The 14,310-nt window shown below is 46.3% G+C and overlaps 8 protein-coding genes across 8 annotated transcripts; 3 read left to right on the top strand and 5 right to left on the bottom strand.

Annotated features, from left to right (window-relative positions):
- Positions 1-247: 247 nt before the first annotated feature.
- On the bottom strand, positions 248-1,015 carry N7483_003137 (GPI anchored serine-threonine rich family protein; the record flags this gene model as incomplete). The annotated part of the gene is made up of 2 exons (XM_057086574.1): positions 248-744; positions 805-1,015. The coding sequence occupies 2 exons, from the start codon at positions 1,013-1,015 to the stop codon at positions 248-250; spliced, it is 708 nt and encodes a 235-aa protein (XP_056946403.1).
- A 916-nt stretch (positions 1,016-1,931) lies between these two features.
- On the bottom strand, positions 1,932-3,967 carry N7483_003136 (CCCH zinc finger protein; the record flags this gene model as incomplete). Its single annotated transcript, XM_057086573.1, has 2 exons — positions 1,932-2,072; positions 2,150-3,967. 2 exons carry the CDS (start codon positions 3,965-3,967, stop codon positions 1,932-1,934), a joined length of 1,959 nt encoding a protein of 652 aa, XP_056946402.1.
- Positions 3,968-4,278: 311 nt separating this feature from the next.
- On the top strand, positions 4,279-5,176 carry N7483_003135 (DNA-directed RNA polymerase III subunit RPC25; the record flags this gene model as incomplete). The annotated part of the gene is made up of 7 exons (XM_057086572.1): positions 4,279-4,290; positions 4,345-4,443; positions 4,501-4,597; positions 4,649-4,735; positions 4,788-4,851; positions 4,904-5,078; positions 5,132-5,176. The coding sequence occupies 7 exons, from the start codon at positions 4,279-4,281 to the stop codon at positions 5,174-5,176; spliced, it is 579 nt and encodes a 192-aa protein (XP_056946401.1).
- Positions 5,177-6,048: 872 nt separating this feature from the next.
- N7483_003134 (cystathionine gamma-lyase CYS3) lies at positions 6,049-7,413 on the top strand (the record flags this gene model as incomplete). Its single annotated transcript, XM_057086571.1, has 4 exons — positions 6,049-6,153; positions 6,205-6,290; positions 6,351-6,795; positions 6,850-7,413. 4 exons carry the CDS (start codon positions 6,049-6,051, stop codon positions 7,411-7,413), a joined length of 1,200 nt encoding a protein of 399 aa, XP_056946400.1.
- A 293-nt stretch (positions 7,414-7,706) lies between these two features.
- On the bottom strand, positions 7,707-7,958 carry N7483_003133 (uncharacterized protein; the record flags this gene model as incomplete). Its single annotated transcript, XM_057086570.1, has 1 exon — positions 7,707-7,958. One exon carries the CDS (start codon positions 7,956-7,958, stop codon positions 7,707-7,709), a length of 252 nt encoding a protein of 83 aa, XP_056946399.1.
- A 75-nt stretch (positions 7,959-8,033) lies between these two features.
- On the bottom strand, positions 8,034-9,185 carry N7483_003132 (uncharacterized protein; the record flags this gene model as incomplete). Its single annotated transcript, XM_057086569.1, has 1 exon — positions 8,034-9,185. One exon carries the CDS (start codon positions 9,183-9,185, stop codon positions 8,034-8,036), a length of 1,152 nt encoding a protein of 383 aa, XP_056946398.1.
- A 553-nt stretch (positions 9,186-9,738) lies between these two features.
- N7483_003131 (protein-histidine N-methyltransferase) lies at positions 9,739-10,968 on the top strand (the record flags this gene model as incomplete). Its single annotated transcript, XM_057086568.1, has 3 exons — positions 9,739-9,888; positions 9,962-10,258; positions 10,315-10,968. The coding sequence occupies 3 exons, from the start codon at positions 9,739-9,741 to the stop codon at positions 10,966-10,968; spliced, it is 1,101 nt and encodes a 366-aa protein (XP_056946397.1).
- Positions 10,969-11,184: 216 nt separating this feature from the next.
- Positions 11,185-11,876, bottom strand: N7483_003130 (putative NADH-ubiquinone oxidoreductase 178 kDa subunit; the record flags this gene model as incomplete). The annotated part of the gene is made up of 3 exons (XM_057086567.1): positions 11,185-11,347; positions 11,414-11,658; positions 11,763-11,876. 3 exons carry the CDS (start codon positions 11,874-11,876, stop codon positions 11,185-11,187), a joined length of 522 nt encoding a protein of 173 aa, XP_056946396.1.
- Between the last annotated feature and the right edge of the window lie 2,434 nt (positions 11,877-14,310).

Below are 14,310 nucleotides of genomic sequence, written 5' to 3'. Positions count from 1 at the left end.
TATATGATTTCCAAATACATTATACATAATACATTCGTAAAAGAGAGATAATCGCACAGGGCAAGAAACCCAAAAATGAGGTGGATATCAAAGATGAAAAATAAAGAGATGCTGAATGGACCAACAGTTGACCGAACATTGGCGATACAGTAGACAGACAAGATTAGGAGGAACATTCAACATCGAAGAAAAGAAATCACATATAGCTGTACAAAACCAAGATCATCAATCAATCCTCCCCAATGCTTTACAGAAGCATGGCAGCACCGGCAGCGACGGCAAGCAGACCACCGGAGACACGGGTCACACCACCGGCGTTAGCGGTGGGGACAGAAGTCTCCGAAGCAGTAGAGCTAGCGCTGGAAGAGGAAGAGCTGGAGGAGGTTGAGGTAGCAGTGCTAGAAGCCTTGGTGGAGGAGGCAGAGGTGCTAGTCTTGGTGCTAGTCTTGGTGCTCAGGGTAGTGCTGGAGGCAGAGCTGGTTGAAGTGCTAGTAGCAGTGGTTGAGCTAGACGACGAGGTCGAGGTCGAAGTGGAAGTAGTCGAGGTCGAAGTCGAGGTGGAAGAGCTCGAGGTACTGGTAGCAGTAGCCGAGGCAGACGCGGTAGCACCTGCAACGGTAAAGTAGGGCAGGAAGTTGTAGTCATTGGTGTCGCTGCTGTCCAAGATCTCAACGGTGTATTCGCGACCCGCAACTAGATCGGAAGGAACATCCCAGGTGTATGAGCCAGTGTTATCATAGTCGGCTATAGTTGGTCAGTATGTGTGCATGAGTTTCTTTGTCGCGTGCTTGGAGAAGTACATACAGACAATGGATTCACCGGTCTCTGGGGTGGTCACTGTGTCCCACTGCAGACGCAGGTCAATAGTGCCACTGGTGGTAGGGTCCCATGTCAGAGTAGTGGGAGAGCCAGCGGTGAAAGTGTAACCACCCTCAGGGTTATCGAAAGGGTTGGCAGTATCATCAGCGGCGACAAGAGCCGAGAAAGCAACAGCAGCGAAGATAGCAGCACGCATTGTGTAATGTGTAATGTGATTAATGAGAAAAAAAATTATAGTAAATAAAAGAGGGATTTTCAAGATCGTATAAATCAGAGAAAAAAGAGTGTATACCCAAGAAAGCGAAAGAAGAGAGACGGGAGTAGTGCCCGGGGGCTTTTAATACTTTTAATATGTAGGAAGTGGCCGGATAAGAGAGGATCCCCAGGAACCAATTTTAAGGGTCAAGGGTAAATAGCGCGACCCTGACAACAACAAGAAACCAAGAAACCACAGAAGTGATTGGTGGTGAATCTTTCATAACCTTGGAAAATAGTAAGAAAATAGTGGGAAAATGGAAAAAAATACTACTGTAATCTATGTATTTGACGCCAATTGATTTAATTACTTTCATGGATCAACGCCACGAGCTGGGGATTGGTCCCTTGGCAATGAATCCCACCATTCAACTCCCTCGCTTGCAGTACCTTAAATGACTTGATCCACTTCACCTCGGTTAGCTCAAGTTAGTTGAAGTTACTAGAGCTAAATACGGTTGTTTCTCGGAGGTCATAGGGTCTTTTGGTCAGTTTCCATGGCTGTGCGATGGATCTGTTCTCATTTTCTCATTTTATTTTAAGATCATGATTCATTTAATCCATAGTAAACGGGAAACAGATTCAAATGTCTCATCCATTTTTGCCATACAATAGAATAATTCAAAAGACTCGGTCCAAATAGCTCAGTATGGACTAACATCCCCGAGCCCCAGGAAATGAGGATGTGCACCTGGTGTCTTCCACGCGAAGCTCGGATTTTCAACCCGACCCGACCATTCCTGAATCCTGGTGTCTTCTTAATTCTTATGGGACAAGTGGATATTAAAAAAAAAAAAGTGGATTTGTTTTTTGAAAGAATTAATACACAAAGAATAGGTTCGTGTCAGTTCGTGATCCTAAAGATCTTCAGCGGGGCAACCGTTCATGTTCACGTTCATGTTAGTATTTGAGGTCGCTTCAAGGAGACCATTTTGCCCCAACCAGGATATGACCTCCATTGCTCGCTTATCCTCTTCAGCTTTTTGTTGTTCAAGCAACTAGAAAAATATCAAATGTTAGTAAATATAATTATAGTACCTAATAGGTAGCAATAATGATTCAGGGATAAACTCACTGCTTGGAATAATCCCTTGCGCCCCTTCTTCTCTTTGGGCTCAACCGGGGTCTTCTTGGTCCGCTCAGAAACCTCATGGGAAAATTTACATTTCTCGCCTCGATTGCACTGCCCTGTACGTGCAAAGTGACGGCATACGGGCTTCTTCCCTTCTCGAGGTGGCGGGGCCACTCTTTCCGGTCCCTCGCGCCGGGAACTCACTACCTCCGGCGCAGAGTCATCATCGGACTCCGCGCTTTCTGACCCACTAGATGAGGTCCAGTCACTACTGTCAGCCTCTCCATTGCCATTCATCACATTCAAATCCATCGCACTGTCCCCATCAGCCCCCACAGTTAGATCACCCAGGTGAGAAGTAGTTGCCGAGATGGACGGGTCCCTCGGGGTATCCGTGGATTCAGCCTTCGCCTTGACGGGATCCACTGTCTCATTTAATGAGGCTGAAAGTCCCGGTTCATTCGAGGGATCAGTAGACGGAGTTGGCGAATCTTGCTTTAAACCTTGTACTTGTTTCTGCAGCTGTTCAACCTTCAAACGAGCGGCCTCGGCTTCAGCCTCAGCCTTAGCAAGAGTGCGACGGATCTTATCCGCTTTGCGCTGGGCTTTCTTGGCGGCGTCCAGAACTGTATCTCCATGTACTGAGGCGTCGTTCTTGTGCTTAGTAGCAGACTCAGTTTTAATCTTTTCCTTTTCCTTTTCCCTTTCTTGCTCCCTCTCCAAGCGGGCAGCCTCTCGTGCTGCGTCTCGTGCTGCTTTGGCCTCTTCTGCTGCCTTTTTCTTCTCTTCTATGCGAGCTTGAGTGGGGAACTTCTTCTTGCGCTCTGCAATCCAGGCAGCGATATCAGCCGAAGACTGTAGAGTCGAGGTACGTCCCTTGTAACTAATTTGCAATGGTCCGCTATCTGGTGCCAGTTTGGCCTCCTCGTCCACATCTTCCTCTTCCTCACTGGATTCATGCTCTTCAGTCTTGGGTGTTAGACCAAGCTGGTTATGCTTTCTCTTCCGCTTCTTCGGCTTGCGAGTAGCATCGGCTGCAGGAGGTGGTTTGCAAGGCAGAGGGTTTCCGAAACTTGGGACTGCAGGCGGTGCTGGCACTTTCGGAGCAGAGGTGGGTTTGTTGAACGCAGAGGAATGATCTCTTTTATTAGGGTATCGTGGTTTAGACCCATGATTTCCATGGGAGTGGGATCCCCGTCCGCGTCCAGGCCCAGATCCATGTCCGTGTTGGTGTCCATGACCATGACCATATCCAGATGATGGACCGCTATAAGAGGAGTGCGTATCGTTGCCCCAGTGCATGTTATTCATCATAGCAGGGGTATTCGGTGGCGAGCCATGTTGAGGAGGAGGGACCGGTGGTGGATATGTAGGTGCAGATTGTGAAGGATATTGAGGATGAGCAAGGTTGGCTGGGCCATTATACGCTGTGAGTGGTTGATATGGTGCCGAGCCAGCGGGCGGAGAAAAAGCGTGAGGAGGAGGGTATGCAGAGGGATTCGGAGGCGGTTGATAAGTGGTTTGCGCATGAGGATATGGAGAGGGATTCATGTATGGCGCAGCCGGCATGGGTTGAGTTGGATAGGCAAAATTTCCGGTTGTAGAGCTGTAGCCCCCGACGTTAGGATACGAAGGTCGAGTAGCATCCGCTGAAAAATGGCCACCACGACCGCGCGCTCCATAGCCTCGACCACGACCTCGACCACCTCCAGCTCCTCGGCCATTCCAGTGCCCATTTCCATGCGCAGAGGGGTAGGCTTGTTGCTGGACGACAGGCGGAGGAGGTGGAGGAGGAGGAAAAGAAAAGCCCTGGGAGCTCATGGTGAATATATCATCACAGAGGTCCCAGGCAGGACTTCAGGATCATGACAAACTTTATAAATAAACCAAAATAAAGTAGTAAACAAAAATTGTAATTTGAAGTTTTTCGAGCTTAACTTCTGACAGCGCAGATCACGTGGTTATGGTATCCGCAATCGTGATTGGAGAGAAACCCGCAGGCTTTTTGATTCACTGAAAAGAAATTGAATGATTGTGACAGCGACATACATAGATGGGACTTGGACCATGAAAACTGATTTTGTCTTATAACACATCTTTCTATCTATTCATCGCTCATAAATCCCGCCAATATGTTCATCTTGGTATGTCCTAGTGAGATTTTGCTAGAAAAGATATCAGCTGACTGACTACTGCAGACTACTATCTCTGATTTGATCCAGATTGCACCCCAGGACTTTTCAAAGTTCAGTGCAGTGGCAATCGAGGATAATATTAATGAGAAATATGCCAATAAAGTGAGTCGTCACCAAGAATTGGATGACATCTGGAGTTTCATGTCTGACACCTGCTAGGTAATTCAAAAAATTGGCCTGTGCATCGGTTTCTATGATCTACTTGAATCCTCTGATGGCCTTATCGGTCATGGAACTGGTCTTGTCAATGTGAACGGTTAGTTTTGCCCCAGTGCTTAATATGCGAGCTTCACTAATCTCCTACTAGTCAAGTTCCGGGTGATCGTCTTTCGGCCATTCAAGGGTGAGATCATGCTAGGCAAGATCGCTAGTGGCACTGAACATGGCATTAAGAGTATGTTTACTTTTCCGAGGCTTCTGAGTATTTGCATGCTAACACGACGTAGTTGGAGTGGAGTTTTTCAACGACATTCTGATTCCTCCCGAGCTACTTCTCCCTGGTGCCAAATTGTGAGTTCTTATCGACTGGCTTGCAAGAAACTATATACTAATTAGATTACAGCGATTTTCAGGATCAAGTATGGACGTGGGACAACGATGACGGCACCACTCTGTACTTTGATGTGGGTGAAGTTGTGCGCTTCCGTGTGGAAACAGAAGAATGGCATGACCAGATCCCCAACGGGCCTGACAGTGAAACAACTGTCGTTGAACGAAAAGCCCCCTACTCGATCATTGTAGGTCACTGTTTCAAGATTACAATGAGATCTGCGGCTAATCAATCTTATAGGGATCGATGCAAATGGGTGGTCTTGGCCCTATCACTTGGTGGTAGTTGTGGTTGCCCCAGACTGTGGGGAGCGTTCTTCATTTCTTATATTCAGATCAGATACCCGTGCCGATCGGTACATAGACCAATTAAAAGTTCGAAAGTTGAGTAATTTAAAACCTTGAGACTGTATCTTCTTAGGGTATAGTTTTATTTTTCTATAGTAGATATGGAATTGTGGGGTACTCCGAGTCTGTACTGTTCTAGTAAATCATCATATACGGACTCGGAGTATCTTGAGTAGTATAAGATAGCTATAGCTAGTACAAATACATTAATGGAATTTAATAGCTTATAGTATTTTCATAGTTCCAAAGGGAGATTAAACAAATATCAATTATTTAATTATTCAATGCAAGATCGTTTCATCTTGATTTCCAATCTTCATGTCTAATCCGGAGTCCGTGCCTTGCCCGGAGTAATCTTAATCGCGATTATCTTAGATATGTGGCGACATCTTTCTCCGCCTACTCCGATTACTCCGTTATCTCGGACCATGCAGAGTTTTCTCCGCATGCGATGGCGCGGCTCCATCCGGTAAAACACCCAATAGTGGAGCTTTCTGCGTCTCTCAACCAGTCGTATCTCGCAGATCTCTTCGCCCTATGCTCGAATTTACTGGCAACGTAAAAGAAACTAGGTTCCATGGAGATTTTTTTTTTCTTCGGACCAATTTAGAAGGGATATAACAAAGCATTCTTCTTTTTCATCTTTCCTCTGAACCCTGTCCCACCCTGGAAGATTCTGCTTGATAATCAACCATTTTGACTTTGAAATTCCCTAAAGCGGTCATCCATCCCATCATTGATAAATCACATCATTAGCCTTCTTTCCAGTTTTTTGATCTTTACATCTTTTTACATTTTACATCTATCACAATGGGTTCTATGGAGAATGGCAATTCTACTGAGCGCCGGTTTGGCACCCTAGCGGTCCACGCCGGTGCCCATCATGACCCCACTACTGGCGCTGTCATTGCCCCCGTATGTATTCCGCCATCTGATTATATGGACCTTTAACTAACAATTGTTTAGATTTCCTTGTCTACCACATATGCTCAGACCAGCGTTGGTAACCCCGTTGGTCTCTACGAGTACACTCGTAGCTCCAACCCCAACCGGTTAGTCGCAATTTCAATCTCATCCCAAGGTTTATGTGCGGATTATTAATTTCCATACAGGGATAACTTCGAGGAGGCTATTGCTGCCCTTGAGCACGCCAAGTATGCCCTTGCTTTCTCCTCGGGTTCCGCTACTACTGCGGTCGTTCTCCAGTCCTTAGCTGCGGGGTCACACGTTGTCTCGGTCTCCGACGTGTACGGTGGCACCCACCGCTACTTCACTAAGGTCGCCTCAGCTCATGGTGTTGATGTCACTTTCTCGCCCACTATTGAACAGGATCTTGAGCGTTTGATTCGTCCTGAGATTAAGCTCATCTGGATCGAGTCTCCCTCAAACCCCACTCTCAGCCTTGTTAATATCCGTGCTGTCGCTGACATCGCTCACCGCCATGGTGTCCTGGTTGTTGTTGACAACACTTTCATGAGCCCCTATGTTCAGAACCCTCTGGTTCACGGTGCTGATATTGTGGTGCACTCTGTCACCAAGTACATTAACGGTCACTCCGTAAGTTATTGGTCATCGCTTTGAAAAATTACCCCAATTAACATTGTATCATAGGATGTCTTGATGGGTGTTGCTGCTTTCAACTCCGATGCCTTGAAGGAGCGTCTCTCCTTCCTTCAGAACGCCATTGGTGCTGTTCCATCTGCTTTCGACTGCTGGCTCGCCCACCGTGGTCTGAAGACCCTGCACTTGCGTGCCCGTGAGGCTTCCAAGAACGCCACTGTCGTTGCCCAGGCTCTTGAGTCTTCCTCTCACGTCATCTCCGTCAACTACCCCGGTCTTGACTCCCACGCTCAGCGCGCCATTGCTCTTAAGCAGCACCGCGATGGTATGGGTGGTGGTATGCTGAGCTTCCGCATCAAGGGTGGCCAGGCTGCCGCTCACACCTTCTGCCAGCACACCAAGATCTTCACTCTCGCTGAGTCTCTGGGTGGTGTTGAGAGTCTCTGTGAGGTTCCTGCTAGCATGACTCACGGCGGTATCCCCAAGGCTGAGCGTGAGGCTGCTGGTGTCTACGATGACCTTGTCCGCATGAGCTGTGGTGTTGAGGATGCCGAGGATCTCAAGGCCGATGTTCTCCGCGCTCTTGAGCTGGCCGTTGGCGCTTCCAAGGCTTAAAAGTCTGCTTTACGCATTTCCTTCCAGACATTTAGCCATCGATATGAATTTTTGCATCATGAATTTAGATAATAGACGATTTTCCTTGAGTGTCCTCAGCTTCTTACGAGCTGGACCAAGCATTTTGATTATAAAATTTCTCACAATTGGCTATCGAGTTTATAGACCATTTTGAATCAATATAATCCAGCATTCACTACTTCAAAAAGCAATAACAATATTCAATGTTTCATTATCCCCCAGCAAAAATATTCCGAGTCCCAGCCGCAGTCCTTGATCAGCACTTGGGATGGTTACCACCAACTGAACTTGAAGGGCCCTAGCATACCGTCCCGGCGACTCACGCTATCCGATAAAAAGTGCTGAGTCTTTGTCGAAGCTTGACTAGACTGAGGTTGTTCATTTTCACTCAGATTCTTATCGTCTTGAGCATCTTCTTTCATCTCGTACATCTTACTGAGTCCCCAGCTCTCGTCATTTTCCCAAGGAGCCTCTTTTTCATTCAGACTCTCGTCCTCTTGTTCTTCTCCTTGGGTCCCATACATCTTTTCGAGCCCCCAATTCTCGTCATCTTCTGAAGAACCTTTGGTTTTGGTCGGATTATCATCATATTGAACTTCTTATTGTGCCCCATGCATCTTTGGGGGTCCCCAATCATCATCATCCCCCCAAGAACCTGAGTGTACCGAATTTCTGGAGCTTGAAAGAGATCGCCGGGAACCAGAAGAATCTGGCTTTAGCTCTTGGTTGAACGACAATGCCGGTTCAGTGGCATCGAATTCTCCATCCTCTTTTCCTTGATATTGCTTGAGGTAATTGGGAATTTGAGGATTCAATTCCTTGGGCTCGTGCATTTTGCGGAGATCCAAGTTGGTACGATCTTGGCCCGGAGGTCGAGAGAACCCTTCGCGAGTAGATTCGTCATCACAACTGAAGTCATCTTCTTCGCTGTCTCCGTCAGATTCTTGTTCCCTCGTGGCTCCAGGCCTTGAAAAAAGTTCGGTTCGTTCGGCTCGTATGCGCTCCATTATCTTTGTAGCTTTATCCAAGTAAATCTGCGCCGTCATAGGCTTGCCACTTGTATGATTTTTGACAGAAGAGGAATCCGAAGAGTCGAGCCTGTCAAAATTGATCTCAGAATACTTCTTCTTTAGGACCCGAAGCATCTTTTCCTCTTCGTTTTTCTTAAGTTGATCCACAATCCTATCAACCTTTTCTACCATGGAATTCACAGTAGTCTCTACAGATCTCAGTCCTCGCGCATGTGCGTCTAGCTGTAAGTTGATCTTTTGCATTTCCTTCGGGAGCTCGCTTTCTGTCATCTTATCGCACTTGGAAGGGCTTGCGTGTAATTGTTTGATAGTTTTCTTCGAAATTTCAGATCTTTTTTCGTGTGGTTCTTCAAGTTCGTAGGACTCACGTCGAGACGGATCATTTTGTGCGTTTGCGTTGACGTCTTTTTCAGGAGGGCTTCTGTACAAACCCTCTGCGATGAGCTCGCAAGCTCTTTTGATTCCTCCATTTTGTCGCTCAATAATTTCGCGTTGAGACTGGATGAGTCTGTCTCGCGGATCCATCAAGTCAGGATCAGATGCGGACACATCTTGGGTCTTTTTCGCCTGGAACTTTGTGAGACTGTTGAGATATGCCCGTAAAGCCCGATCGAGCCCCTTGAAAATTCCGTCTCTCAGTTGAGTATTTTCTTCCTCGTGGATAATAACGCCCCAGTAGTCCCACAAGGTCTTGTAGAACGATGTTGTTGCTTGAATCATGCCGTCCAATTTTTTTGGATTGATCGCTCTGTGAAGCCATGGTTTCTCTTCCGAGGTTGCCATCCATTTAAATAAACTTGAAGTGTTGTGAAATTGAAGATTTGAGAGTATTAGATATTCTTTCAAGGAACGAGAAGGAGCGATCAGGAGTCACAGCACCTGGCAGAATTTTGACTCACATTTCTGTTTAGTCCACGGCCCCGGGGATCTATTATTACTGTCATCTTCTAGCATCTTCTAGTCCAGCCTGGGAAGTTCCAAGGTTCAAGTTGACTTTACCTGTGAGGCTGTGACTGGCAAGTTTATACTTCCCAAACGGGCGGCGGGGTTATGCTTAGTCATACACAGTGGCCCACATGGAATTTTTGGTATGCCATGAACAACTGACAATCCTAAGAAAAGTACAAGTTTCGGGGTTGAATAAATTCAGATCCCTTCAATATACTGCCTATTTCAGAGGGGTATAATTGGGAACATAGCAACTCGCAAAACAACCATTGACCTGCACGCTTCGACTCTCACTACAGCTTGGTGATCATCACTAGGTTTGATCATGGCATTCAGCTTTGGCTTCTCGGGGGATGACATCGACCTTGATGATTCTGAGATTAATAATGAGGCTCAGGGTGTCTTTGTTCCGACAAGCAATGGCAACACCTTACCTGAACTGGTGAAGGCTGCCAAACATGATATGGATGAGTGGGTAAGTTCATATGGTTGTTGTATAAGATGAAACCTACTATGGTACTTGTTTCGCCCAGTCTAACTAATAGCAGCTCTCAATTCTTCCATCGCAAATTTTCTTCAATCGACTTGCAATCAGCGGTACACCTATTGTCATTGGGCGTAGAGAAGTCATCGACATTCGCACTCAATTGATGGCGGAAGATACCGCAGACCATGAAAATGAAGAACTGATTGCTGGCATTGAAGAAGGCGATCTTAAGCCAAATTTCTATGAGGGTGGTTTTAAGACCTGGGAGTGCTCCTTGGATCTGGCTAAGCTTGTGGCTGGCGAGAATACTATTACTGAACCGCTGGGTGATTCCCAGACGAATATCCATACTATTGAGGTTCGTTCACGATTATACTACTACGTACCATCTACCAGTGCTAATACATGATACAGCTGGGTTCTGGCACTGCGGTACCATCATTGACTCTTTTTGCCCACATTCTCAATCAAACGGAGTCCTCGGAAGGAACTAAAAACATTCATTTCACTTTCGCAGACTACAATGATGATGTCCTGCGACTTGTCACATTGCCAAACTTGCTGTTGACATGGTATATCAATCGCCAACAGGCTACTCCGGCACCGGAAGAGCAGAATCCCGCTCAAGTGCAACAGGAGGAAGAGCTGGATATCACGCCTGAGCTGATCAGTGAATTCAAGAGTGATCTTATCCGACGTGGAATCACTTTTGACTTTATCTCAGGCGCTTGGTCTCCTGAATTCGTTGATCTGGTTTTCTCTGCTCGACCTGTTGGCGATTACAAGACCTTGTTACTTGCAAGCGAGACTATCTACTCCCCAGCATCACTGAAGGCCTTCTCGGAGACACTTCTTGATTTAGTGCGTCGCTCTAGCACGGATTCCACGAAGAGCAGAGCCATGATCGCGGCTAAGAAGGTTTATTTTGGAGTTGGAGGCGGAGTGGATGAGTTCCTCGCAGTGTTGAAAGAGGTCGCTGCAAGCGAACTGCAAGTCGAGCAGAGAGTGGATGTGAAGTCGGAAGGCGTCGGCAGGGTAATCCTAGAGGTCACACCCACTTCTAATTGATACCAGACAAAGTAGAAATACAAAATCCTAGTTGCACGTTCATGCAACCTGTTATATCTTCGAACAAATGGAATTCAATGATCAGGTTCCGGGTAAGACTTCCCTGTCACAGTATCGGATATATGTACATGTTTTGCTCCCCAAACGTACGCATGTCCATTAAAGACTGCAAACCAACGAATAAAGTAAAGAAAAAAAGAAGGCATTCAATCAAATCTAGATAGCCTCATCGTAGATGGAGACCACCTTTCCATCTTGCAGACGGCCAACACGAGCCTGCTCAATCTCCTTGTTCAAGTTCTCGTAATGGGCAACCACCTTGCTGAGATCGGCCTGCGAACCAGGAGAAACGTTGTAGGGGGATCCACCGTTCATCATACTAGAAAAGTAAAAATATTAGCATTCTATCGAACGATACCCATCCAACCGAAACGGAATCACATACTCAGGCTGCATCAATCCATAGGCCTCACGAGGTCCTTGACTCTGGAGCAAGTGGCGGTCCTCAGCGGCCTTCTCCAGAAGAGCAGTGTGAATGGCATTGCGCTGCTCGTTCACGTCCTCGGGGGTGGTGTACTTGCTAATCAAGCCGCCGATCCAGGACTCGGAGCCGGATTCCTTGCTAGCCTTGGTGTAGCGGTAGATCAGAAAGGCGGAGGCAAAGCTGCCAACGGTGACATAGAAGCTGCGCTATTAAGCATGACAGACGTGTTAGCAAGACATTCCGTGCCATTGGTTTCCTTGTTCCCAGTCTCATCGGATCACCGGGGTTCGCGGGGATTGGAGGAGCTTACGCCGAAGCTTTCGTTCACGGGCTCAGCGTGAGCGTGCGAGGAGCCGAAACGACGAGGTGGCTGGGAGCGCAGCAGCTGCCGCGATGAGGCAGCACAGCGTCTGGCGGCGAACATGGCTGAAGGACAATGGGCAGAAGTCGGTTGGTGATGACCCTTTCGGGATCCGTGATAGGATGAAGTTGCGAACCGACGAGAACACGTGATGTGGATGGATTGGGACTAGCGTCAATCTCTCTACTCACTATATAGATCTATCATCACCTGGATCTTTTTTACTTGAAATAATTGATTATAGTGCAAGTCAAATGCTACTTCGATCTTCGAATTTGGCCTCGGAGATCTTGAATGAAGAATAAAACTTCATACCCTTTTTTTGTCTTTCAATTAGAATTTACGACATCTTCAAAATCAAATCGCTTCATTACACTTGCCTAGCTTCTGCGTAGATTTGCGATACTAATAAACAACCTTGGAAAGGCACATCTTTCGAGCCGCTGAGACTACTTGACAATGAGTTAATTCCGAGCCCTTGAGAGCACCACGAAGCCTACTTGCAAACAAACCCCGCTGCTTCTACCCGCTTTTTAAGTACGTTGGAGAAACAAACACCCTTACAAGGTTACAAAACTTGATCACATTTTGAGTTCAATTGATGGACTAGAACCTAAAATGGCTCTCAAGTGCTCATTGTACTAACCTCATCTTCCACCCATTTGAACTTCCTCTTTGCATGGCGATCATGCCCATGGCCTTGAAAAACTGTGGGAAGTCCTGGCCACCGCCAATGAACAACTCACACGGTCACACTTTGGTGTTCAAATTGGTGACCGACGCGGGATGGCTGCTGTTGGAAAGAAACATGACGGACATGCGTCGCCTAGAGCTCTTAGGAATTCTATTCCTCGCTGTGTGCCTTTGGGCACTTACCCAAGTGACCCTCGTACTACAGAGCGGCAATATCTGGATTTTTCTTGGAGGTTTCCACCGGAAGCCCTGAAGTGAGGCATATTTGCCATTTCTTTCTTTTTCTTTTTCTTGTGATATACAGGCTGTAGGAACTGGATTTTCTTTTGATTTTTTTGACTCTATTCCTTAAATATGATATGAATATGTACCCAAGTAGCTCTCAATTGGTACTACCAGTATCGAGAAGATACTTGATATATGTAGCAAGGGACTCTTTCATCCAATTTGGCCCCATACGAACTTCTTATTCTGAATACAGACGAGTGCATATGCATCTTGTCGTGGGGTTGGTAGGTCCTAGCCCAAGTACCTGCTTGTCTACCTACTCATCTGCCTACTAATCTACCTGGTTGTTTATGTCACGGTACCTATTCTCAAATTTACTTGGGCTTTGAAGTTATATCTTGACGTCTCTACATGTATAGTTGGGCGCCTACAATGAAAATCATATACAGTTCGAATCTATAACTACTTCCAAGTTTAGGTATGACTCAAGATTGATAGTCCTAGCTCCTCACTAAATATAGCTGCCTTGGTGAATTTAAATGTTTTTTTTTATTATTTTTACCTACATACTAGTAAGTTTCTTTGTGTTACTTCAAGTTGGGCCGCTCTGATTCTATGATGGACAGGCCTGATTTCCCATTAGAAGTGAACTCTCAACACTCACATGTGCCAGTGATCAGCTTGGAAAATGCATTCAATATCATGCTGAGAAATGATTTCATTAATCGGATATGGATTAATACATTATATGGAGCATGTGGACCTTGGAAGTGCCCTGGTGGAGTCAATTGTGTTGGGGTCTTGCAGTTGTATATCTCCGAGTCGCTATGTATATGCACTGGGATTAGATGCCCGCCTTTAATTTGAAGTCTTATCCATTTGTAGTTCCTTTCACGTAACGCTGGGATCTTTTCATCTTATGAGCTTTAAGTATTAGTCTAATTTTTCTTCTTAAAAAAAAAGTCGAGACTGAGTTGACCTGTAAATTAGGTGGCTGGGACTAATACGAATACAAAGCGGTGTGTTTACTCCATACTCCATACTCCGCCCTGGGCCCATAATCCCAACTTCACATCACGTCAATATTGGAACATTTCATCTTGGTCTGGTTACTATTTCCAGCATGCCACATGGATTACATTTCCCCCTCACTCCTGGAAAGTTGGGGTGGTCATGAAACAGCTGCATAAGCAGGGATGACTCGGAAGGGGGGTGTAGGGCATCCGGGATTTGTGTGGTCGCAACTTGGATTGCCTCATTCTTTTTTCACCGTTCCAACCACCTCACATTCAGGTGGATCCCCGACATTTACTCAAATCCACCCAGTCTAGGTTGTTACACCTAGTCCTAGCTGAACCATACCTAACCCACTTACAGTGTCTGGCTATCAATTGAACAAGTCAGCTTTCAGTCCCCACAAAGCGGTATCGTTTCAACCCACGCCCAAATTCGTGCCCAATTGCCCCATGATACTCGACAATTGGGTCTCGCTTCGGTCCCAAATTGAATCTTTTTCCAATTTTACTGTGCGCTGTGTGGCTTATGGGTTTGCCGATCCTCACTTTGCATTGGAAAC

This window comes from Penicillium malachiteum (assembly GCF_028827825.1).
Source record: "Penicillium malachiteum strain IBT 17515 chromosome Unknown utg000002l:1.0-8849297.0:1.0-8852440.0, whole genome shotgun sequence".
NCBI lineage: Eukaryota > Fungi > Ascomycota > Eurotiomycetes > Eurotiales > Aspergillaceae > Penicillium > Penicillium malachiteum.
This window is presented reverse-complemented; position numbering and strand designations above follow the sequence as displayed.